We start from the raw sequence: 26,529 nt of genomic DNA, 5'->3' as shown, positions 1-26,529 counted from the left end.
AAATTTGCTATGTTACGTACTTGTAAGACAAAGACGACACATGCGGGTGTGACGCCCTCATAAGCGGACCCGTATGTGTTGTCTCTGTCTTATACACGCGTGACATAGCTAAAACCCGTGTTACGCGGGACAACTTTACTCCCTCGATATTTTAATCAAAACAACCAAAATTATAAATCCCATTGGGAAGAACTTCGCCTGTGACGTAGCGTTTTAATTTTTTTGATAACATGAATGCAATTAAAGTTATCGGTTTGAGAACTTTAGGTTTTTTTCATTTAATTATTAAAAATTATTGGTTACCACTATCAAAAAAATTAAAACGCTACGTCACAGGTAAAGTTCTTCCCAATGGGATTTATAATTATGATAATTTTGATATAAATATTTTGAGGGAGTAAAGTTGTCCCGCGCAAAACAGTTTTTAACTATGTTACGCGTGTATAAGACAGAGACAACACGTGCGGTATACCGTCCTCTTAATGAAATTGTATAAAACAATATTTGATTTATTCGTATTATTATAACAGCGAAATTATTCTCAACGCGATGGGTGATATGAAATGTTTACTCTATTTGAGGTTATACGACAATGAGGCGCATAAAAAACGCATTTTGCGTGAGCGAGTTTTTACCCACTTTGTCCACGTTGCGCGTGGGCGAGAGAGAGAGAGAGAGAGAGAGAAAATAATAATATATATTCAGTGCACTATACCGCAGCCTCTTGAATTCGTTTGATGACCGGACGGTATAATCAGCTGCAAGATAGGACTTGTCGGCAAGTTTTACGTAAAATTCCGAGAGACACCGCCGCGAGGGCGGCTTGTTATTATAAGAACACTAGGAGCGGCTGATCGTGCCCCGAAAATGGGGGGGGGAAATGTTTTAAGTTGAACAGGTTTAATCACGATAATTCATAACCGAAATTGATCATTCGAGTACAAAAAATACGTATATCCATATCGTAAACTGTAAGATTTAATGAAAAATTTATCTCTAAAAGAGAACCTAAAAATATATATTATATCGACTCTCCTAGCAAATTTAGTTGGTGGAAACTATTATTACTCCTCGAGTTTAGAAGACTCCGTCGATAGCCACCATCGCCGCACCACCCCGCGAAAGCGAGCGCAACAGGTGTACTCTAAAACGTTACCGAAGACCCGACCGCGGCGAGTCGGCATGAAAAAACGACGTGGAAACCGACCGACTGACGCCTTCGCCGGTCGCAGTCGTCGGATCTCAGTATAATATTATCTCGCCATCTCGGTTTTTTTGTTATTCGCCCGTACAAGGTCATCATCTGCCGCTGACGACGATGACGAGGCGTTCGTCCAGACGTTTCCTATGCGTGTACATAATAATAATAATAATAATAATATCGTATTGTTCGGTCTTAAGGCGTTTAGTGATTCCGAACGCGCCGAATTTCGAATGACGCGAACAGACGGAAGACGAGGGCGAGGCGGCGTTCGCGCGGCACGAGCGCTTACCGCCGCGACACGTGCGTATCGATCTCGCGCAATCCGTCGGCGTTCGAGCGCGAACGCTCCCTCGCGGTTCGTGCGCGCACGGTACTACCGTGCCGCGACAAGCGTGACTATCGTGCGCGACGACTTCGACCGGTCGCGAACAATGGGAAACTGGGTGGTGGCCGTCTGTTGGCCACACTGGCGCGTCCGTCTGTCGGTGGCGCGGGGGGGGAACGTCGTGTCGACCCGAGTCGTGGTCCTCCGAGTTTTATCAGAATATCAGACACAAAAAGAGCATTAACTTTGTCGCACACCCACCTACGGATTCTCGCACTATTATCGCCTATCTCCATTCGCCGCCGCCGCCTCGCGACAGTTTTTCGCTTTACGTCCGTCGCTAGACCGCGACCAGTTTGCCGCCGCCGATTGCCGCGCGCACAGCCGGATTTTTTGGTATCTACAATTTTTTTTTTGTTTATCGCAAACGATTACAAAAAAACGGAAACAGAGTGAAAGGAAATTTTCAAACGCACCACAACCCCCCCTAAAGTTCACAGCAGACTGCCCATTTATTGCGCTACGACTATTAAATTTTTGCCAATACTAACTGCTACTGCTGCTGACACAAAATAGTACTTACTACTCGTGTTTTTGTTATTTAAAACCGCTCGTTAGTAAGTGTTCTATGCGACTGGTTTTCGATTGATAGTATGATATAACGACGACGTCGGAAGGAGAACAGAATACCCGGAGGGAAATCGCCGTTTGCAGCTTTCGACTAGTGTAGTAAGTGTATGCATTACCTAACTAAATAAATCCCAGTCCTGATGACAATCCAGATCCAAACGCCTTTGATCGACCCTTTGCTATCGACGGTTTGCTGACATCTATCGTGCGAACCGGCACAGGTCAGGTATATCGTGTAGTACAGCTCGACTTTCAGCTCTCTAGTACCTACGTCGGACATACTATGTCCTAATGCCTGCCATAGCATGGGTTACCCGTCCCCAAAACAGTTTTCATTTATGTGCTCGCCCAAAGCTTTAAATGTAACAATTCTGTCATGGTTTATAACATATTGTTTGATTACCATCATTCGATATGCATTTCATTGTATAATTCAATTATCTGTTCTGCTAAATTTGCCACCTAGCTTTAATGTTTTTTTAAGTAGAAACAATAAAAATGTTATCTACATTGGTATGCACTTCTAAATCACTATATATATCTATTCTTTATTAGCGATAATTGTTTTTCTGACCATAATATGATAAAAAAAATTTAATTATTCATAATTAGTTAAGGCAATTGTTAATCTAATCAATTATGAAAAATGCCACAAAGTATCATCTTTGACACGCGCACAATATACTTTTCATTGTTCATAAGAAATCAGTAATTAAAACACCGGCTTATCCTTTTGATGTACCTACATAATATTAATTTTTGCAGGTGTTGATTAGTTATTAAATTGTCAAAATGCCAACATCCGGTCCAGTATACCAGCCAACTACGGTCAGTTATGAACAACAAAGTGAATGGTCTCAGCCATCAAATGGCTTAATCAATCGTACCCTGAATCACATCCGTAACCCGAGGTGGTTCCACTGGTCATTTATTTTGATCAGTTGGATACTGATTGCCATTGGTGTATTCTTGTTCCTGTCTATTACCACAAACTTTGTGAACTCAGACGACATAAAGGACAACTATACAGAAGACATAGCATTCTTGGTTATTGGTTCTTTTTGTTTTGTATTCGGTGTTGTCCTATTAATAGGTTATTTCAGATACATCAAAGACAAGGAGAGTTGCCCTTGTTTCAACAGCAAAGCGCGACAAATGGAATCTCAGTCTTCAAATGGACAAGTATGTATCAACTACAGAAATAAGGTTTTTCATATGAAATAATAAACGTTATACTTATTTATACAGGTACTCACATTGAACCCATCTACAGACCTGCTGATGGCATCTGCACAGTATGGACCAGTATCAGAAGCTCCTCCTACAATTATCGAAGAGGATGAAACTAGAAAATTAATGGGAAACGATAACAAAGATTGGTAAGTGTTGAGCATCAGCGTGCCTCATGAATTAAACGTTATTCAGTGACTACTTCATTAACAAAGATAAAATGTGCATTAAATCCAAAATTGGTTAAAAATGTAAAATATATAATGATATTTATTATTAGCTTTAATTATTAATCATTAACCATAGAGTAGTATTATAAATTATTTATACTTTTGTGTCATTAATGAATATGACTCATTCTTCTACACTTTGAAGGACATCTTGTATTTTTTTATTCTTGTAAACACATTGTAGGAAAGTGAAAAAATAAAAATAAAATTGATCAATGATATGCTTTGCTATAAATATAATATACATTGACATAAATTAATTGAATTGTTTTTGTTGTTTAAAAATATTGTTGCTTTATGTATATGTTAGTTTATTATTGTTTTAAATCCTAATTGACGATGCCATTGATGATTAGTGCCATAGTTAATAAGAATTAATGTTTTTTTTTTTTTATTTATAATAAATGACATATAAAATGTTATGATTAATAGGGTGTTTTCTTTTATTTCTTATCAATTTTTTTTATATATTCTTTTTACTGTATTGTGTGTGCAGCAATGACGAAAGGGACCACATGTTAGTAACAAGCAACCCGCCGGTAGCGGCACTCCGTACGCATGTACCAGGCGGAGTCTCGCCGCTTTCCGGTGAAGATGCTTGACTTGAGGCGAATTTCACTGATTCTTTATCGGGCATCAATGACTATTATCACAAGTGAGGATGCCATCATATCATAACATAATTTTATTTCTTACCCAAAACTAAACTCGTTTAACACACACAAATACTTGGTTATTGTTCTCAGTAGATACGACAATCCCACACCTCATAATCACTTCTACTCTCCACAAACACCTGTCCACAACAAAGCACAACTACACGGCAACTGGACAGCACCACTTGCATTACACGATGACCTGACACCATCTATAAGTTCATCAGTTTATAGTATGGACCAGGTAAAATAACGACAATTTAACAGTTTATTATTTTAATAAATTGTCCAAATTAAAAATAAATGTATTTTTTTTTACTATTTACTTCAGCGATCATTGGTACTAAATTTTTTTATACATATAATTTTTGTTACCTTACCTTTTTCTATTATTTTTTTTTAATATTTTGATTATGTATACGTGAGTAAATTGTAAAGTTTCTATTATGTCTATAAGTAAAACCCTTTATTATTGTTAATATTTTGCAACTTCAAAATGTAAATTTAATAATAATTAACGAATAAAATAATGTTTATAACAAATTTGAGGTTATTTTAATATAATATTAAATTATAGTATTAATAATACGAGTGTTCAACTACAGCATTTATTTTAAGACAATACTATTTTGTTGTCATTATATTATAATGTATTATTATAAAATATTGTATAAGATGTGCTGTAACAACAATAGATGTGATTAACCTTATTAATATGTACTTTTGTATACTTACCATTTTTTTTGTATTATTGCATTTGACAAAGTCCATTTTTGTAATTAGACATTAAGTAATTTTATTATTATGTTTAAAAACGAAGAATTCTTTATTAATTCTAATATAATATGATTTAGGTGTTTACACCTGATAATAATTTGTTTAATTTTTTTTTTTTTATATGTTTATTAAACAGTAGGAATTAGAAACAATTTTATGATGTGATCCAAGCATACGTCATAAAGTCAAACAATACTTTTAAGTTCTGCTTTACTTGTTGGAAAACAAAATTTCTAGAAATGTAAAAAACATATTACTGTGCATTTAATAATTATACACTATAGATATTAATTTACTGGTAGTAGTAATAAGTGTACTCAACACTGAGGTGTGTTAAAATTTGCAGTGCTAACCATGAAAACAAAATACCATATACATCAACCACAAATTTATCAACAAACCAAACAAATTATAAATCTATTATCCGACGATAGTTAGTGGTAATTTTCACGCTAAATATCCTAATCGTAGTTTAGTTTTCTTCTGTGCGCAATTTCACTGTTGTCCGCACCAATGATTTTTGTAGAATTTGTTGACCAGAGAGTACTTTTGCGTCGTTTTGATTTTTAAGATCAATTTTCTCCTTTATCGGGTGTTGGGTTTTATATTTTTACTCAAAAGACGAAATATTAAAGGACAAACGCTACAAGTACTGAAGTACCCACCTACAATACCTATTGTATTTTCACCGATATTTTTATGCCACGCCACAATAACTCGCGCGCAAGGTTGTCGTCGATTATGATTTTATGACCATCATTATTATTATTATTTTTTTTTTTTTCAATAGTCCAAAGACGATATTTGTTTGGTGTTATTATTAAAAATATGTATTTTTTATAATTGTATTTGTGGTTATAACAAGGTTTTCGGTTTCAAGGACTCGGCGTCCTTTTCTCCCGTGAAACCGTTCCGATATATAGGCGTCGTACATAATAATATAACGCAGTATTGAGTGTAGGAAAACGTACCTCCTATATGACCCGTCAATCGACTGTAACATATCATGACATCGAGTTTTATATGCATTATTATCCGCTACGGTACTGTTTATTGCGTTTCGTCGTACATGAGAGATCGTTATTGAGCGCGGCCGGCAGTGGGTACCTTTTTTTTCCGATCGGAAGGTCGTTGAATAGGTATAGGTAGGTAGGTAAGGTACTCAACGATGACGTATTGCTAAACAAATTCGTGAATATACACCCTTTTTCGCGTAAGTAGAACGTATGTGACAACGGTAAAAAAAAACTTCATCAAATATAATACAGTCTCAAAGCCCTTATCGTGCAAATTAAAAAACAGGTATAGAATACTTGGGAAGGTATTGGATAAATAATTCTTGAAGTACTCTTCCTAAAACGAGAAACGAAAATTTTATATTTTCACACATCTGTTCTCGAGATTATTATATAAGTAGGTAATCGTATTACACCTATACGCGTATATTTGTTTAAAGGATAAAAATTAATAGTTAGTAGGTACCCATCTATCAAAAGATTATGAAACTTCAAAGTATTTATTGATAGTCGCATGATATAATATCTACTACAAGTATATCTGTCATCTGAAAATGAAAATTGCAAATAATCTTAGACAGTTTTGTCCACGTCATTGAGATTTCGAATAGGCATACCAAGACCAACGTGTCGTTGTGAACTTAATGAGTATATATACGCTAAAATGTTATTATTCATATAATCGAGTACGCTCGAAACCTATCCAAAATACACCAATGTTAATATTATAATGTTGTGACCCCCACAACTGCCGATATCGGAGGGTTTAGTCATTGGCACAGCGGAGACATATTTCAATCGAAACACGTAATGTTGTTTAATAATATAATGTATGCATATGTATATGTGTACAAACGTCGCCCCAAAGCACCGGGACGAGAACAAAAACTTAGTTTCAAAAAATAATAATAATAATAATAATAATAATAATTAATGTAGTTACAAATCGTATATAATATAATAATATTTAACCTACACACACACACACACACACACATACACGCACAAACTCAATGGGGAGCTATAGAAAAACAAAAAAATAATAATAATCATGACCAGTTGATAACGGAGACGCGTGTGTGTGCAGTGTCGGTTGGTTACGGATAAGGGGCGCGGTTGTGATACGGTCTGTTGTCTTCTCGTCTCCACCACGGCACTCCTTCGATTCTGAAACGGACACAACAGCAAATTAGAAGAAAAAAAAAACAGTTTTTGCACACTCAGCTCGCACACGCAGTTTTGATATTACATAATATTATTTCAACCGATGTGCCGCGCCAGAGCGAGTGCCTGCATATTATGCGAATTTCTCGAGGCCATCTTAAGAGGGTATATGATGATGGCGGGGTAAACACTTATAACTAATAGTTGGGACCACTCGTTCGAAAAAAAAAAAAAAAGAGAGAGAAATCGGTTTTCAAAATTATATATTATTATAGGTATTATATATGTTTCGTAAAGGGGAAGTTCTTAAAAATAAAATAACATCGCTCGTGGCGATATAGGTTATTACAAATAAAATATAATGATATTATATATGTTAGGTATAAGTAAATATATAAATAGTATCGATTTAAGTCGAACGCGTGAAGATATGGAGCATAGTACAGAAGTAATAATTTCAAAAAAGCCAACATTTTTTTTGTTCCGAGCACTGCTCACATATTATATATTAGGTAGCTTCTATTGGAGATTATCGTCCGTACTAGCTGTGACTTGTTTTTATGTAAATAGGAAATTCAACGACTACGCCTACGTTTTCGTCTGTTTCCATGTCGAAGGAGAGCACAGCGAAAAATATTGGATATTTTAAAGACGCTTGTAATAAATAGAGATTTATGTCGGGTTTCACGATTATTTTCGCACCGGCCCTCGTCGATCCTACATGGACCCAAGCTTGCAAGCGGACGGATAGAACGATCCTTTAAATTATTTTTATCTAGCCAGGATAAAACAAGGAAGGATATTATATTTTTTCATCTAGACGACGCACGACGCTCGTAACGGCGACACCGCGATTGTCAACACTCACTGCTGTATTTCGGACGTCGTATCGTAGTGATGGCCGTTGGCCGCGTTATAGTTGGCCTCGCTGTCGCCGTCCCTCTGGCCCACGTACTGGTAGACGTTGCCCTGAAACTGCCGGCGAAGCGTGCCGCCGTTATCGGCACCGCCGGCGGGCGCCATCGCGATGTTCTGCAGCGGTATGGTCTCGGCGCCGGCGGCCGGGCCCGACTGTTGACCGACGACGACGCCGCCGCCGCCGCCGTTGTGTTGGTTGCCGCCGCCGCTGTTGTTGTTGTTGATCACCATCAGGGCGCCCGCGTTCGACCTGTGGTGGTGCCGGCCGTTCAGCTGCCTGTTCCGCTTCCGGCGGTCGGCGTCCTGCCGCACCCGGCACTGGACGGCCATCAGGAACGCGCTGACCGGCAGCACCAGGCCGCCGATGTAGAGGAACCGCGGATCCCGGGTGGACACGACGGCCGCCATGATCAACAGGAAGCCCACCGTGATGCCCGCGAAATAAAACACCTGCGAAGCGCACACGATTGATATAAACGATAATAGTAGGTAATGATATAATATTTAAAGCCGAAAATAGTAATAATAATAATCAACAATAATATAGAGTCCATCTCCGTCCTCGTGCGTGTCTGAACGTCATAAATGAAATCGTATAAGAAAGAATATTATCTCGTGAAAAAACCAGAGTTCATGCTCTACGGTTATAACTGTCATAAAAAAATATGTGTTTTGTCGTGCCCGCACTGAAAGTTTAATTTTTGATGTTGCTCGAAAACGACCTTTTTCGGTCCCACGTTGATTCATAAAAATCGATTAGCATTTAAGTTATAAAAACCGGATAAAATATTAATTTTGACAGGATCTAATAGGACTCGTATTATGCGTGAACAGGCTGTTATCGTTATATTACATAATATTGTTTAATACCCATAAAATATTTTATGACTATGATTACCGAAATACACGACACTGTACATATTTACATAATAGTATGTATTATCGTGTAAAAATATTCAATTGTTTATTTTTCGCAGAGTACGAGGTTCACCGTTTGAGGGAAGTTGATAAAAAAAATCTGTGTTACAACGCGACTAAAAATATTTTTTAATGTGGTATTATTCAGAGGAAGTTGAGCCAAATCCCTAAGGCGCAAAGCGCAACAGTTTGATAACTACTCTAAACACTATAATGCGTATACATACAATACTATAACAACGTGTGTCAAAATAATTATAATAAAATATATATTAAATTAATATTCTCGTGCGATGGATACGATATCGCGGCGACTCACCAACAAGCAGAAATGGCAAAAGTTTTCGAACCTCGGACAGTGGCCGCCGCAGGCGTCGACGGCCACGTCGCACGAGGGCAGCAACAGTGGCACTGCCGCCGGTGGCTGGTGGTGGTGCCTCAAAACCGCGGCCGCGGTGTTCTGTGGAGGTAACTGTGGCGGTGGCGGCTGCGGCAAGTATTGCGCGGCAGTGGCCGGCTGCTGCTGTTGCTGCTGGTGATGGTGAACGGCCGACGGCGGCGGTTCAGTCGGTGGCCAAGCAGGTGCCATCTGCGGCCGGTGGTGGTGCTGCAGTTGCTGCTGGTGGTGCAGTTGGTGCAGTGATTGGTGGTTCAACTGTTGGGGGGGAGGTTGCTGCAGCGGGTTGTACTTGATGCCGGCCGTGGTCACCGACGACAAGGCGTCCGGGTCCGTGGTGGCCCCCCCGCCGCCGCCGCCGCCACCACTCTTGTGGTGGCCACGAGACGTCTGCCGATGGCTGTTGTACACCCGATGGTGCTTTGTCCGGCGGGTGGCGTACGCCCGGTCGTTCGAGCTGTTCGACGAAGATCCGCCGGCTGCCGGAGAATGTCTGTCTGCGCTCCAGGCATTTCTGTCAGAACATGATAAATGGTTATAATAACGATCAATATAATATTATTATTATGATTTGGTCGTCGACGACGACGTTGCAGTTATTATACACTTTGCAGAAACGTATAATTAAAAATGTTCGTAACTGCAATAACGCTTTTGCCAATTACAAGTCGCGTATTTCAATCATTAATTCGTATTGTCAAACAAATTAATATTATATACATTATTGTTATATAGTTATATAATCAAGTAGTTATTTCCTGAATATTAATTAATAATATTGAAATCAATAGATGACTTAGCAAGTATAAATAAATAACATAATTAAACACAGATTTTCAAAACAAATTAAAAATATTATTGTATAAAAGTGCTTTTACACTATGTACCTATCCATAATAAGTTCATATTTGTAGTAATAATTATTTTATATTTTTATACGATCACATTAATTGGGTAGAAATATTTAGAACCTGAATAAAGGTTTGCCAGTGTAACTTTTCATATCTTAAAAATTGTATCAGCAATTTAATTGATAACTATTTGACCACTATAACCGCATGTCCAAGTCAAGTTGAATATTATTCAATTTAATGGCAACACCGGATGACGATGATGTGCCTATATATCAAAAAGATAGCCAGTGTTCTACTAATTAAAAGTGCACTGGAATTTTAACACAGCGTGATAAAAATTGTGGACGAAACGAATGAGCCTTAAGAGTTTAAATTGTAATAATATCGAGGATTTTATTTTTTTTAACGGAGAGAGAGGACTAATTATTTGCTATAAGATTCGTAATGAGTTTAGTATAATAATGATGCTATATTGCTGGAATAAAAAACATTTTAAAATTGTACGGTGAACTTCATACAAATAATAATTTGAATAAGTACATGCCACATGGTTATATATATATATAATATAAACATTTTAATATATTATATTAAGTCTTATACGTTTACAGAACGCTGAAAGCATTTATACATTTTTCAAAAAAATAGAAAAGAGCTACACCGCCGTCAGCACCCTAAGCCTCTTTTCAGGTACTGGCATAGAGTTTATATAATAATTATATAAGCACAAAAGTTCATATAAAATGCAAAACCCCTATAACCATCCTTGAATATACGTCTCTGATGAATCGTTATTAGAATTGATGGTAATACACGACACTATATTATTCGTAAAGCACTATTAACATTTAAAAGATGCATTTAACGAAAGCCGTATTGTCTCGTCGGCGTAGTTTTATAATATGATATACATATCGTTTCGTTGAATTCTGAGCGACCCCTCTAGATCGTCTGGCTAGTATAAGTTCAAAACTTCCGTACTGTGCAATAGAAAATATTATGGGAGATTATTTTTAGAATGTATAATAATATATAAAAACTAAAAAGCTTTAGCTGCAGTGAGACGGACGGACGAAAACAATGAGAAATTCTTCCCTTTGTTCGCTGGTACAAAGATAGTCTGTCAGTCTAACATGACTAGTATATATATAATATAATATATTATGTTCATTATTCCCATCGATTTTACTATTATTATCATTATATTATAGTACGTGATGATTTTTTGCCGCAGTTTTGATGAGAACGGCCACGGGGTAAGTAGTTTATAAATAGTATATGTTTGTATGAAAAGAAAAACCTTTGGAAATCGTTAAAATAATATTGGACAGTTCTATTATACACCGGACAAACCTCCAAATGGCTTGAGGGGGGGAGGTATATACTACACCACTTCCTCTCTCCTCTGTATCTCATGCCAAAAGTAAATTGTATAAAAACACGCCACAGACGTTCTCGTCTCAATTATAAGAAATGCCACTCGCTCACACAGACCATATTTCTAAAGTAAATAATCAATAAATACTATACAATTTTTGCAGAGCCAGTGTTCTTGGCAGATTACCACTACATTAATACAATTTAAAGACACGGTGGAGTCGGAATATTTTCAAGCTAACGAATACCACAACGTCCACAACGGTATTCATCAACGACATGGATTTCCTAAGGGTTTAAGATGAAAAATGGATTCGTCGTCGACACACAAATTACGTCATCCCCAAAAATCCGTCAATAATCCTGTCTGCAATTTACTCTAAAACTAAATAACCTTCCGGACACGAATATATCGATCGAGTAAATTTACTGCGAATCGCCTATAAAATAAATAGGTACCATTATAACTATATGAATTGTACGAGTATATACATTTTATATCGCTGTTTATGTTGTACGTATAACTAACATATAAGCGTAAAGTACCTACGTTATCAATGCAACGTCAGACAGCCACAATCCAAACGTAGTCCATGTTCAATGTCTCGAACCGACGATAACACACTAGATGCCGCGTCAAGATGTATTAGGAAAACATATTGATACACAGTTTATGAGACGGGTGATAACTGATAAGCGATTACACAGTATTTATTGATATAGTCGATATTATAGTAATTAGTAAGGCATAGCGTACAGTAAATTCGTAAAAAAAATGCATAAAACATTAATTATTTCTAGGACATGGCATGGGAATGCTGGCCATGCAATATTAATTTTGAAGGGAAAGGTGTGTCGTGCGAATTTAAAAATAGGCATGCAATGTCTTTGCAAACGGAATAGGCATACATTTAAATTCGCAAAAAAAGATGAACAAATTGAAGAGACCTGTTGCTGACCGTTTTCTTGTATAATATATCATTTTACGTAATTTTAATAAGATTGTCGTGCGAATTTCAAGTCGAAGTTTGAATGTTCATAGATATTGCGTACATTATATTCGTAGGAAAAATATTTTGAAAATCGCCATTTTTACTATGATAGAACTGAAAATATATAGATATATTTATCCACCTCGTGATAATAGGATTTTCAAATTTAAAGGGAGTAGTGTCTTGCGAATTTCAAATTGAAAACGAGGACTACACCGTTCTTAACGTACGAAAAAAAAAATTTTTAAAATTAATTTTTACTTATCGATAGGGACAAGTTGCTAATAATTCTATTTTATTTTTATTTTTATCTCATTTTACCGACGAAAGATTGTTGTATGAATTTCGAAGTTCAGCTTGTATGTTTAGCTATATAATCATTTTTTTTTTTTAATATTTAATTTGGCAAAGAATATGATAATAATTATCCTAGTTGGGGGGTAAGTCCGTGCAGCGGTCACTAATTTGGCATTTTAACATAAATCGCATACGCTAACAAGAAATAGTAAAAAAAAGTTTTCTACTTTTAAAATGTCGACAAAGACGAATCCAAAAACCCTGCTCCCCGCTTCAAACCACAATAACAATCGCAATAAATCACCAATATATAATATAATTTTACCTGGGCAACGAGTGATGGTGATGACTGCTCGACGGGGGCCTAGATCCGACCACTGCGTTTGACTGTTGCTGCGTGCCGTAAAATTGCTGTTGCAACAGCAGTTGCTGGTGCTGTTGCTGTTGTGACTGCTGCTGGTAATGGTGATGTGCGCGGCCGTTGTACGTGTTGTTGCCGTGCACCGGCGGCGGCGGCTTGGTGTAGACGGCCGCCGGCGGCGGTTCCGGACCGTATTGTTTAGAGCGTCCATGCCTTGACATGGTGCATCAACATGTCGCCGCTGGTCGACCGTCGCCGTTGCCGTACGTCGTCATTCGCATGTCTGCTGAAAAATCAAATTGTCATTATTATCTTTTTATCGTGTTATTATTGTGAGCGAAATTATTGTCGACGATTATTTTTCAAGTATACATTTTTGCAAACAGTACTTTTCCTCCCCTCTTATTATACTAGTGGAAAAACGCATAAGCTATTATGATTAGTAATCAAATACGTTTCGCGGACGTTTCATTTTCTGGTAGAATAAATTCCGTTCCACTCGATAAGATAATGTGATGCGTAGATGGCGCTGTCAGTGGAGTATATACTAATCTAGAGCTCGCACAGTTACCTTAAAAAAATTTTGGTAACTTCATAACGTTATACACACAAAATTACACATAAACCATCAACCGAGAGATTAAATATTTTTAATAAAATAAAATATAATGCCTATATAAATTACCATTGAGTACCTATACATTTGACTAGTGTAGTTTTTATTATATTCTTTACACATATAGTTATAAGTTATAACTCATAAAATTTATAACACAATATCTGCAACTTTCTATTTTCTGGCTTTCCAGTGACATGACAGTGCGGAAATTATATAGACTCACTACTAATGGCTAATTTGGCTGTAGGTTAGGTTAGGTAGTTGTATGTAATATATTATAATGTATAAATATATGTAATATTCTATGTTCTAAGTTTCAACATTGGATTTTCGAGCATTAAATTATTTTAAATTGATATTGATCATTTACTTGTAAGAACATTTGAAAACCATCAGCTATTTGAGACGCGTGTATTTTCTAAATGACAAAAAAATTTTATGAACAATATTTTGGGTTCCCCAATTCACCATTCTCTTTCACATATCCTTCCACATTTATTAATATAATAAAGTAAAATAGGTATACTTTAAGTTAACATTTCTATGGCTTAGGATATACTGCTGAGTCCCTAAATTCCACCATAGTATAAAACGTTATTTTTAGTAATTTACTATATACAGTATTTTTATATAGGTACATTTTTAACTATTGGCTAATTTTTTTTAAAACAATATATTACAATAGAATTATATATATTAATAATTTGGTTTAATCAGTGAATTTTTTTACTAGACTTCAGTAACCTAATCGAACACAGATGCAACGTTGTATTTTTTTTTATCCCCAAAGTCTATACGCCTGAAGTGATCCATGAATATAATTACTTACATCAGTTATATATTTATACTTTATAATATTATTTTTTTAAGTTATAAAATAGATTAATGGACAATTTATATGTTTTGAGATATTACCAAGTCAGGGTTCATATAGTAAGTAAAAGATTGTGAAAATGGGGGTAGCAATAATAAATTAATAATTTATCATTAATTTAATTTAAAATTTCATGTATGTTTTTGTGCCAGTGATACACCATGTATATTGCACGCACAGCCTAGTAAAATCGAACCAACAGCGCACATGTTTTATTCGTACGTATAATAAATGAATAATTAATTATAACACAATATAATTCAAACAGATGACTAGCTATAAAAATTTTATACTCACTATTTATTATTACTCATTCAGCTTATAGTTACTTACATAAATATATAAATTGACTGAATCGAGTTATAATGATAAATATTTTAAATTACATCAGAAAGAGCGTCGATCGAAGTATTCTGTTAAATGTGGGATTCTTACTTGTATACCATTAGGAAAAAACCTATTTATAATGCCTTAATAATTGATCGAGTTATGATACGGGAGCACGCGTAGACCACATTCGTTCTGGAACATACCTTTACTGATCGGAGGACTTATGTGATAAAATACATATCACGTTGGTAACCTTGTTGGCACACTATCCTTCTTCGTTAGTATTCATTAAAAATTATCATTTAATATCCAACCGATGTCAGAGTAAATTGTCTAACCAGAAAAAAAAATTTAAATAGGATTTAACACTGATAATTTTTAGAGACGGCTCTTAAACCAACTGCTAATAACGATGTTTCACAAACATTTCACATATAGCTAGCTACAATAAAAATATGATATAATATAACGAAGGAACATGTGATAAAAAAACCTAAGCGTAATCATATATTATACTGAACCTATATAGAGTGGGTACAGAAATATTTAGATCAGAGTTTATCGTCTACCTAACCCATATTGGCGGATGTGGACCATCCAAAAACAAATAAATCAATTTCCAGGACCACGAATTACAAGGGCAACGTGTTCTCCGCCTACTTATTGTTGTTTTTCTCACCTAACTTTATCACTAAAAAAATAATTTATTAATAATTATTCAAATCCACGATAGCAATGATTCGGTTTATATCGATTTTGATTTTTAAATATTACCATTAAGGCGATCAGCAAGTGCGGTCGCTCAACATATTTTGTGCTCGGCAACACATGTTAGTGTTCCAGAAATATAGCAGTAGACTAAAAAATATATTACTAGTCGGTTGTCATTATAAAAAAGGACTTGGGAGTGTCAATGAGAATTTTTGACACACGCCCAGTTTCACACACAGCTTACGCCTATAAATACTGCTCGAAATCTGCAGTTTTTAATTAAACACTGTAATAGAAATATAATAGTGAAATTATTGTTAATTTAATGTGTATTATATTATATAATATTCCTAAAACATATTATAGCATTTGAACATGAAAATAAAAAAATTTGTGTGTGTAAGTTTCCTAAATAAATAATTAGCTATATTAATATAAAATAATACCAAACATTCTTTAGGATACTTGCACAAGTACCTATAAAAAGAAATTTATTTTCATTAAAATAGTTGTATCCACACGTTCGACGAAAGTGTGTAAAATAATACTAGATTAAAAACATGATTTCGTCACGTAAATAGGAAAAAAAAGAGAAATTATATATAATATATCGCGGAAAGCTATATAAGAAACATAAATGACTACCACAGCGATTTAAACATTGTTAATAATTTCCACTTTTGAATAAAAAAAAATAGCCACTGATTGATGTAACAGATGCTAAAACGATTTAAAATAAATAAATCAGCTTCCAAAAAGTATATATTTCTCTCTCTAAAACCAGAAAGCATTTGAAAATATTTTTAAATTATTTTGTAAACATTCTTATGACGCAAATATTATAAAAATATAATTTTCTCAATGCTATTTAATAACACCAGGCATCCAGACCATACCATAACACATTTTGGTCGGTTCCACGATTGCCAAATAGACAAAATAAACTATGAATAGACGAATAAATGTAGAGAATAGTATTCAAGCCATAAAAATATTAAATGTTTTTCCAAACATTTTATCAAAACAATTTTTAACCAAATAATAAAACGTTGTAACTTATAACACAATGCACAGCAGCGATTTACGAATAATATTTACTTTAATAATATGTTTTGTATAGGAATAATTCCTGGACAATATATTAAAATAATATTAAATAAATAAGTTATAGCCGTAAAGTGGTAATTAACTTAAAAGCTTAAAAAAAAATTCTAATGTGTTCAATATTTTATTTTTTATATTTATGAGTCACTACAATTATTTAATTGTATTCAAAAAAATAATATAAGTACTATATTATAAAACGATTTGATGGAATCGTGTATATAATTTAACCTAATTAACCAAAAGGACCTAAGTTACCAAGATTAGCAATTATAAACCATCAAGATAGACACACAATTAATACTCGATGTTTTATGTTTTAAACAAGTTATTGAAACATTTCAATCATTATTTTGTCTTAAATGTAAATAAATCATCAGTCGAGAAATAAACAATTAAGATTTTTTTTTTTTTATAGACACTAATAAAATAATTCTAAAATATAAAAAATAAGCTGAATTTTCTTTAAACCAAATATTTGCTCAAACATGCAAAATAAAATGTTTCTAGATATTCTGTAATCAACAAATCGTCCGCATTACCACCGTTGAGCTGCATAAGCTCAAAATAAATACATATTAAAACCTACAAATTTGCACTCTTAACAGATAGGTAATATAATAATGTATACTGAAGAAACGGATATTAAAATAAATATACCGCGTATACTTTACGCGGTGTAGAACAATAGTCTAACAACGACTATACTCACGTTCGATTTGTCTGTGCACACGTAGGTGTAACTATACTTTATGATGTAAGTTTATTTTTCGGCGATCATCACAAGATGATTATCAACAATAACGCGTTATTATTAATTGCCGTCGAAAACCGCCTGCCAGCGTGGAGAAAAAATCTCTTGTAGTTATTCTCGTCAAACGATCGTCGTCATAATATACGATGCGCGCACCACTTTACCATAATACTAAACAGCATATCAAACAATATAAAATTATATTATACAGGTACCTCGGGACGTTTATATAATTTAAAATATCGAATGGACAAGATGATTTATACAGAGCGAACGTATAAACAACAAACGGGAAGCGGTAGACGATGAACTCCCTAGTTTCATTAGGAAAGAAAAATTATGAAATATTAAATCTTAACATCCTAAAGACTATACAGCAGTTTTGTTATTTACAAGGCAAATTATTGCAGTGAATAGGCACAAAATATGCAACGAGTAATGTGATGATAATTAGCTTCCGATCGGTTAAGGATTCGTTATCCGTTCCTCTTTCTCGACAGCACACCATATGATTGCATATGTGCACAAGCACAACAATAACAACAACAACCGTAGCTAGTCCTGTGCGACTGATGCCTACTGCTCGACACTATTGTGTAGTACGTACCACTACCACCGCACTAACACCATATTATACATACCTATAATATTATAAGGTACGCATCGGAAAGTGCCCGGAGAGCCGAAAAAAAGAAACCGGTTGTCCGAATCGAGGAGCAGACCTATAATTTATCAATCCTCACATGTTCCCTTAACTAGACTACACGAGCGCGCATGAAACGACCGCCGTAGCCACAGCCGTCGCGGACCGAGAGAAGAGGAGTGGGCGACGGACGGCGGCTGCAGTTATAATATTATGGGAAGAACAAGGACCGGCTAACGAGCGTCCAATGCAAACAATTCATGTGTGTGTGAGTGTACCAGCAATAATAATAATATGCGTATGGATTTTTTTTTTCGTTTCGGTTTTTCTTCCACAATATACGCACTCGAGCGGCGTAAAAATCATACTCTGGTTTACTCCGCGGCGAGACCAGTATTACAACTACTATACCGATATATTATAATAACTACGACTTGCAAGTAGATTATATTATATACCTATACGTCGAGTCCGTCGATCTTGTTTTCGTGTATTTTATCTACCGCAGAGCAGCACACGAACGATATTCAAATCGATTGTGATGAAATGTAAAAAAAAAAATTTAAAGACGACAACGACGATCGTTTTATCGATGCCGCCACGGGCCGTTAAAAAACGCCGCGGGCGGATTATAATAATAATAATATGGTAATCGTCTTGTATGTTATTGCTTATACGGTGCACCGTATAGTATGTGCAAGCATCGACGACAACGTCGAGTTTAGCGAAAGAGCGATGTTTTTATATTATTATGTGTGTAATACGTGAAACGAGACATTTACAATAGTGGTAAAATAATACGCACACTTTACGAAAGAAAGTATTGTAAATCGTGCCCCCGGCGATAATTGTGTTATTTGGACCGTTTTGAAAAGTAAACAACGTGAAATCAATTGAAGAATTTTCGAAAACAAACCCCGAGTAAAACGGGATTCTTCTGTTGTACGGCTCGTACGCACAACGACGACCTACACAGCCGGTCTATATACTATATAGGCACAATAATAATTATTATTGCAGCGCACGAAATCCATTATTATTATTGTTAGAACCTCTTCGATTCCGAAACGAACAGCAGCTGCATCTCTGTCTGAAGTTCGAACGTGAAAACTATTTACAATACACAAACTGCTGAGTACCAAGTTATTCAACGTTTTACTACCTATACTATATACGATTCTTAGATAAAGAAAAATGGTTATTCAGGAGTTCACTGCGATCGTGTGTAGGAGTTCACCAGTTGCAGATAACCTATGACATTGAAAGATAAACACATATGATATAATATATAGGTACCTTTAGTTATCATTGGTTGTTAAAAAAATTATGTAGTTCAACGTTTTTCAAACCAATCCTACACAATGGTTTAGTTAAAGAATAATTTGTCAGTACAAACGAAGTTTACAAGGAATTCAATAAAAACAAGACATTATTTTGATACAAAACAATTTTTTTAATTCTATTTAATATTTAAAACGTAAACACAAATTTCATTAAAAACGACCTAGCGGTATTCACACTAAAAAATAAATAATTGTACTACTAAAAACATTTACATACACGTGGTTTATTAGAATATCAAAATAATTCAATGTGAAGCGGAGCTTGTTCTTCAAAAATAAATAAAATAATAGCCAATGGTTTATATAATGATTAATTTATAATAATATTTATGTCAATGCCCGAGTTTGAAATAATATTTTAAATGATTATTTTATACATATAGATTCATACTTTTAAGTGCAAGGATCCCAATCTTAGTAGCCATTTTTTGTCATAATATTATACACGCATTCCAAATCGTTAGCTACATTTACTAAAATAAGCACAGAAATATTAAGAATCTAAATGAAAAATTCTTTTCTCTCTTTACAGTCATTATTTAATATAAGTTATGAGTGTCGGACTTCAACACTAGTTAGACACGATTTTCGCTTCCGAGCAAATTACAACAAACGAGTCATACACGTAAAGTAATATGTATAGGTATTGTGTATGAACAATGACTAATATTAACTATATATTTTTACACCGATCGATTCACTCGCTAACACTAAACAGTCACTATATAATTAACGTATAAATCATTTAGCACTATAAATTAGTTGTATTCGGGTATCTCATTAATTAAATGAAGTATAATAATAATTATTTTAAAAAGAAATAAGAGCATGGAAGTAATTATAGTCAATAATTTATTCACACGGTTTGATGAAAAACTATTAACACTGTCATTAAAACAAAACGTCAAAAAAATGTACAATTTTTTTTTTAATTCAAACAAAACATTTATTTTCCCATTACAACTTTGTATCCGACGATAGTTCGCTTAAAATAATAATGTTATTAATTGGATGTACATTTTAGTACATCATAATGTTTGTCGTGTATATTATACGAGGTGTTTTGTTTGATAGAGAATGTAACGTATATACTACGCATTTACATATTATAATATGCTCGCTTATAAAATATATGTACATTTATATATATATATGCGTATGGGGGCACACATTAGACAATTCGATAGATTTCAAAGGGAAACCGCCGCCGCCGACACGGTTGCGTGTCGTGTTGGCGTCAATCCTTTTTAACGCGATTCGGTTCGATCGCAACAACATCAGCAACAGCAGCTAATAGCAACTCCTATAACGACTGTACACAATAATATCCGTCGATATAATACGAAATTCGACATGGCTAATAATTGTTTCAAACATTGTATAATAGGTACATAATAATATAATATGTGTACGCGGCGATTCGGCCATCGTAATAATAATAACACGTACGGACGAATAATACGTATACACAAGTCTCAGTATATGAAATAAAATCACGGGCTTCGACAATCACGTGTTATTTGGTAGTAGTTACCGCCGTGTCGTTGGTTCACAAAAGAATTTTGGTATATGTTCGCCGAAATCCTTGTGCCAAAACATCTGGAAAGGTGTCCCGTCGTATTTTAAAACCCCATATGCGGGATGAACATGCGCACGCAGAAGACGCGGTTCCTTTTCACCGACAAACTGCGATTTCTTTTTGTTCGTTTATTCCGGTCAACTCTCCTCCGCTAGACGTTTTCGTCGTATTATAGGTGTATATATAGGCACAACAATACACACTAACACGCACGATGTAGGCAGCACACACAAACTCGTACACAAAAGGCCTTTTGTATGCGATCCCAAAAAATATTTAACGCGCGTGAAAAATGTCCGTGCGAGTCTTTTGTGAAAAAAAAAACGTGTAATCACATACACGCACACACAGACGATCCTATAAGTATGAAGTAAAAAATTCGATTTTTCGGTGAAGGTGGATTAGACCCTAAAGTATGACGACAACGTGTTGTCGGTTACAGAGGGCAAAAAATAAAATAAAAAACCAAAACGACTTCATTCCCCATCTTACTTATGTATTTATATATATATATATTAATATACAGCCATCATAGAGGGGCAGAGGGCCAATATACTCTATAAACATCACCTCATCACACAATTCCGATTGATGCGACACTGATGGGGAGGTTGGTTATAAAACACGATTGTATCTTACGGGGTATTCTAAAACGAGTAAATAGCTAGTTCATTTATCTCGGATGCTTATTTAATTCGAAATGACTAAATTGTGAAACGGTACAAAAAAACTGTAGACGTTTATCCAATTTATACACGGCTGTTACTATAGTTCCCGTTGACAACACGTTAAATGTATGAAAAAATGTAAAAAGAACAATAGAAGCACAGTAAAAATACTTAACATTATAATATACAGCATTGTCTACGGTAGGGTGGGTGCAAGCCGCCCCGAGAGAAATGGACCACCACGACAAATCAACGCAGAAAACCACCCTTGTCCCCAAACGTGTTTGGAAAAATTAATACTTCTCCTGGGTGGCCATTTCATCGATTTTAAATATTATTGTAGTACATAAACGAAAAATAACGAAATATTTATAACTCGCCTTTATCTCTTGGAATTCGTGAGACGTCATGCAGTTAACCCAAAAAATATGTGCATTCACCGTTTCATCTTTCATAATAATAGTCGTTACTCCTATCGTATGAAACAATGATAAGAAACCGTAGATTAGTTGTGTTGGAACGTTTACGAGAAAGGTCAGAGTTTAGAATCATTCCCAAGTCCGTATACCTAATACTAGATTACACATGGCAATAGTTTTATATTGAACAATTAGTACAATAATTTATAGCACAATATATCCAATATATATTATAAATTGTAAATCGCATGGGTATACGTCGTTGCAGTATTTTTTTTATGTGTTTGTGACCATCTACAGTTGTTGAAAACGTTTAATTTCAATATGACATAGTGGTCAAAAGTATCATTATATTCTAACAGAGCTTATGTTGTAAGTTCGTTGACAAGCACATAACTACTTGAAAACGAAAGAACCTATTTGTGCTTTCCAAGTTAGGTTTTTACAGAAAGAAAAATTGTAATAATTTTCTAACATTTGAAAAATTGGTGAAAAATTAATTGCTATTTTCGTATTAATTCTCGACTAGCATGTGTGTATATTTATTAAAATTTGGCATACATGTAAATGTATATGATAACGATACTCTGAACCACTTTTAAAACAAAGTTTAACGGATCAGTTAGTAAGTATATAACATACATTATTGAGTGTAGAAAATCAATTTGCTAATTATTACATTTATATAGTAATTATAAATAATAATAGTTATATTGTTATTGTGTTATATAATATTTAATCGAATAAATCATTTTAAGGTTTGGCAAATCTTAGAAATAGCTTACAATTAATAAAAAAGCAACCAAATTCACTTAATTCCCCCTCCAACTTTAATTTTTTTTATTCTCAATCACAAATACTACGCAATAAGCAATAATAATTAAATAATTTATGACAATATGTGTAATACATAAATCAAAATATTGTAAATTTGTAAAATATGAACATTTTTAAAATGACAAAAATAATAATGAAAAATCGTAATTGATAATTTCTTTAATTACCCAAGTACAATTTTTTATTTCCAAAAGATAAATGAATTGGAATCCAATTTATATAAATAACAAAATGATTCCAATAATGCACACTGTTGGATTATGATAGGTACCATAGTATTTGACCATAGTCAAACATAAATGGAAATCCTTTCGAGTAGGTATAAGCTTAGGAATTATACGAGACGCATAACATTCTGATAATATAATTTACGAAACTCATATATAGTATTATCATTTAATTTAAATCATTACACCCGCATTGGGTGTGCTCGGTCGTAAAGGGCGTTTATTCGGCATTTGTAAATTTGTGATATACGCCGAGGTGATGGTGTGTATTGAACACAACGACGGCGGTTTTAAATGTCTGTGAATGTGAATTTAGGCAGAACTGCGAATGAATTATTCATAAATCTTATAGCACTTTAATAATAATAACGCACGTGATAATATTATTTACTAAAAACAGTCACACACAAAATAATATAATAACAGCAACCAGAGTCCGTTATTATATCTTTGGGGACACCCGGACGACGTTCTCCGCATACTGAGACGACGATACAGTGAATTCTGAGAACGAAAAGTATGTTATGAACGCTAGTGGATCTCCGAGCTACACACGGTGTTATTGTACACATAGTTTCTATACAACAACAACGTTTAACTGGTTCGTCGGTCGTACTCAGAGTGCTGAGAAACATTCATTTCGTAATCGGAAAAATAATTGATGATACCTACCTATGACAATCAATAAAGCCGCAATCTATACAGCTGCGGTAGAGCCGATGAACAATTTAGTTTTCGGGAGGCTCACGAAAAAAGCAACAAGTGTGTAGGGCGGGTGGTGGGTGCAATAATTTTAATCTTTCATTTTCGAAAAAGCCGACCGTCGTCAAAGACCATCGAGTAAAATGCAATAATATTTGATGTACCTAGTCACGTGAGCCGACGAACTAAAAACGACTCTTGACCTTGGCGGTTTTCGAATAGATATTTTGCTCGTGGGTCAAATCTCGCGTTGTGCACTCGCCGCCGGGGCATAAATCGTTACATGCACAAATTACGACAATGGGCAGCGTAGGTGCGCAATAATGAAAAATAGCTTTGTACGTCGTCGTGATGGATATCCGTTCCCATCACAAAATAACCTACTTAGTTCTCGAACTCAAAAGCAATCAACTCGCGATCACGTCGATCCGTTTCTCCGACTACGGCGACTTAGACGACACTGACGACACAGTAGTGAGTATGTATATATTATAAATCAACACTAAGACGATATCGTTATTGCAACCGACAATGTTATGGCATTGAAGACTTACTTGACTAGAGTTGTGTCGTGTCTCGCGTCGCTGCTATCCCGTCGTCGTCGTCAATAATTATTCATACCAGCGGGGTATCCCCGGACGCGTCTAACTGTGATGGTCAAAGGCCGAGCGTTTGTGAACGGTGTCTCGGGACGGCTGGAAACGGTGAAGGAAAAACGAAATAAAAATCCGACGGATAAAGAAAACGGAAAAATTCACTGACGACCGATGTAACGTATATCACGATTGATTATCATTTATTGTTATGATGATGATATTATTATTGTGGTCGGACACCGGACGGCTAACACTCGCGGGAGTACACGGCGGCGGCATACGCGTTGACGGACTGTGTGGTTGCACGGTCGTGGTCGACCGGCCGGCGCGATACGTGTGACGACGCGTTGCGGACGAGATCGGAATTCGGCGGTCTCGACGTCGTCGTCGGTCGGGTCGGGTGCGCACGCGCACGCGCACGCACCAACCGCCGTCGCACACGGTCACACGCACGCGTTTCCTCCCCGGTCCCCCGCACGGCCGAACAGCGACGAGTTTTTCTGTGCACGGCGCGGCACGCGGCGGAGGAGACGCAGAAACCGGCCACGGTCGTCCGTCTCGGAGTAGTGGTGGAAGAAGACGACGACGGACGGACGGACGGACGGACGCACGCGCATCATCCTCGGCCAGTCTTCCAGTTCCGCGGTAAGCGCGTGGAACGGTGGAGTACGCGCGCCCGGTGCGTGTGCCGCGGACAGAATTGTGCGTTTTTTTTTCGCGCATTTCAAAATGCCACTATGACTCGCTTCGAGACACTGATAAAAGCGTAAATAAAGCGTACACTGATCACGGGGCCCGGACCTTAGAATTTGATATTCGATTCGCCCTGTAACGTCATAAACGACCGAGTATAATCCGTCCGCGTTAGACTGGACGTACCACCATGTCATCTCAATAATAACGACCATACTCTCGGGCGGCACACACCGGGTGTTCACCCAGAGGCCGACGCCGCTACAGGTGGATATTATCACCACATCGCGCTCGACGTATAATAATATAATATACATAAAAATAATATTATTGTACTGTTGTACATACCTACTTCTTTATTTATTTTTTAAAAACATTTTTTCGATTTTTGTGTACAAACGCCGCCGCGCCCCTGGTTTTCAAGCCCCAAACCCGCGACCACATCTGTTGGAGTAACATAATATTAAACTATATCCTACATCAAACGGCTGTGTTTTTACAATATCTCTGAGACGTTTTTTGTACCGCACCTACTTATTTCACTCCGCGTTTACATTGTTGTTTACCAATCGACCGATTTCGTAAAACGTAATTATTTCAACCGTAATCTACAAAACGGCTCTCGGCTGCCGCTGCTGCTACCGCCGACCCTAGCTAGACCAAACATCATAAAGACGCCGCCGCCGCATTTTGTAATATCGTTTCCGGCTACGCAAACAAGTGCTTAAAAAATGTTATTTTTTCGTTTCGTGGTGTGGAGATTTTTGAACACACGCTCGCACGGTGTTGTATTGATCGCACTCGATTTATCTCACTTTCTCACCGTTTCGATATTATGACGGAAGTCTTTGTATTAGGGAATATGGTAATAATTATTAGTAGGCGGACGCATTCAATTAACGACTTAGTTAAAGATAATTGATATTTATTATTATTATTTATGAGTTTATGACGTTCAATCCAAACTCCGTGTACATAAGTACACGTTTTTCGATTTTCACGAGTTTGACGATTAAAATACACGAAGCATCACGTTATGTTTCATTTTTTGAATAAAAATAAAAATGTACCGTCCTTTCAACAT

General features: G+C 35.8%; 2 protein-coding genes across 4 annotated transcripts; one reads left to right on the top strand and one right to left on the bottom strand.

Annotated features, from left to right (window-relative positions):
- Positions 1-1,744: 1,744 nt before the first annotated feature.
- On the top strand, positions 1,745-5,082 carry LOC113551903. 2 transcript variants are annotated; one of them, XM_026954472.1, is made up of 5 exons: positions 1,745-2,258; positions 2,925-3,341; positions 3,408-3,538; positions 4,116-4,274; positions 4,369-5,082. In XM_026954472.1, exons 2-4 carry the CDS (start codon positions 2,952-2,954, stop codon positions 4,219-4,221), a joined length of 627 nt encoding a protein of 208 aa, XP_026810273.1. In that variant the 5' UTR covers positions 1,745-2,258; positions 2,925-2,951; the 3' UTR covers positions 4,222-4,274; positions 4,369-5,082. The 2 variants fall into 2 exon arrangements, with proteins under 2 accessions (XP_026810273.1, XP_026810271.1); XM_026954470.1 differs by having other exon boundaries at positions 1,746-2,258; positions 4,366-5,082.
- Positions 5,083-5,425: 343 nt separating this feature from the next.
- Positions 5,426-25,106, bottom strand: LOC113551902 (inactive histone-lysine N-methyltransferase 2E-like). Of its 2 annotated transcripts, none has more exons than XM_026954468.1 (5): positions 24,711-25,106; positions 13,311-13,632; positions 9,388-9,979; positions 8,101-8,600; positions 5,426-7,235 (listed from the first exon to the last, which is right to left on the bottom strand). In XM_026954468.1, exons 2-5 carry the CDS (start codon positions 13,565-13,567, stop codon positions 7,166-7,168), a joined length of 1,419 nt encoding a protein of 472 aa, XP_026810269.1. In that variant the 5' UTR covers positions 13,568-13,632; positions 24,711-25,106; the 3' UTR covers positions 5,426-7,165. The 2 variants fall into 2 exon arrangements, with proteins under 2 accessions (XP_026810269.1, XP_026810270.1); XM_026954469.1 differs by having other exon boundaries at positions 13,311-13,629.
- Between the last annotated feature and the right edge of the window lie 1,423 nt (positions 25,107-26,529).

The sequence above is a fragment of the Rhopalosiphum maidis genome, chromosome 2 (assembly GCF_003676215.2).
Source record: "Rhopalosiphum maidis isolate BTI-1 chromosome 2, ASM367621v3, whole genome shotgun sequence".
NCBI lineage: Eukaryota > Metazoa > Arthropoda > Insecta > Hemiptera > Aphididae > Rhopalosiphum > Rhopalosiphum maidis.
Note: the sequence above shows the minus strand (reverse complement) of the source record. Positions and strands in the feature narration are given on the sequence as shown.

Bases quoted from the DNA above. Each gene is read 5' to 3' on its own strand.
- LOC113551903 (XM_026954472.1), top strand. From the start codon at position 2,952: ATGCCAACATCCGGTCCAGTATACCAGCCAACTACGGTCAGTTATGAA. The intron at 3,342-3,407 runs GTATGTATCAAC...TTATTTATACAG, and splicing joins CTCAGTCTTCAAATGGACAA to GTACTCACATTGAACCCATC. The intron at 3,539-4,115 runs GTAAGTGTTGAG...TTGTGTGTGCAG, and splicing joins GGAAACGATAACAAAGATTG to CAATGACGAAAGGGACCACA.
- LOC113551902 (XM_026954468.1), bottom strand. From the start codon at position 13,567: ATGTCAAGGCATGGACGCTCTAAACAATACGGTCCGGAACCGCCGCCG. The intron at 9,980-13,310 runs GTAAAATTATAT...ATGTTCTGACAG, and splicing joins CACCATCACTCGTTGCCCAG to AAATGCCTGGAGCGCAGACA. The intron at 8,601-9,387 runs GTGAGTCGCCGC...TGCGCTTCGCAG, and splicing joins TTTGCCATTTCTGCTTGTTG to GTGTTTTATTTCGCGGGCAT.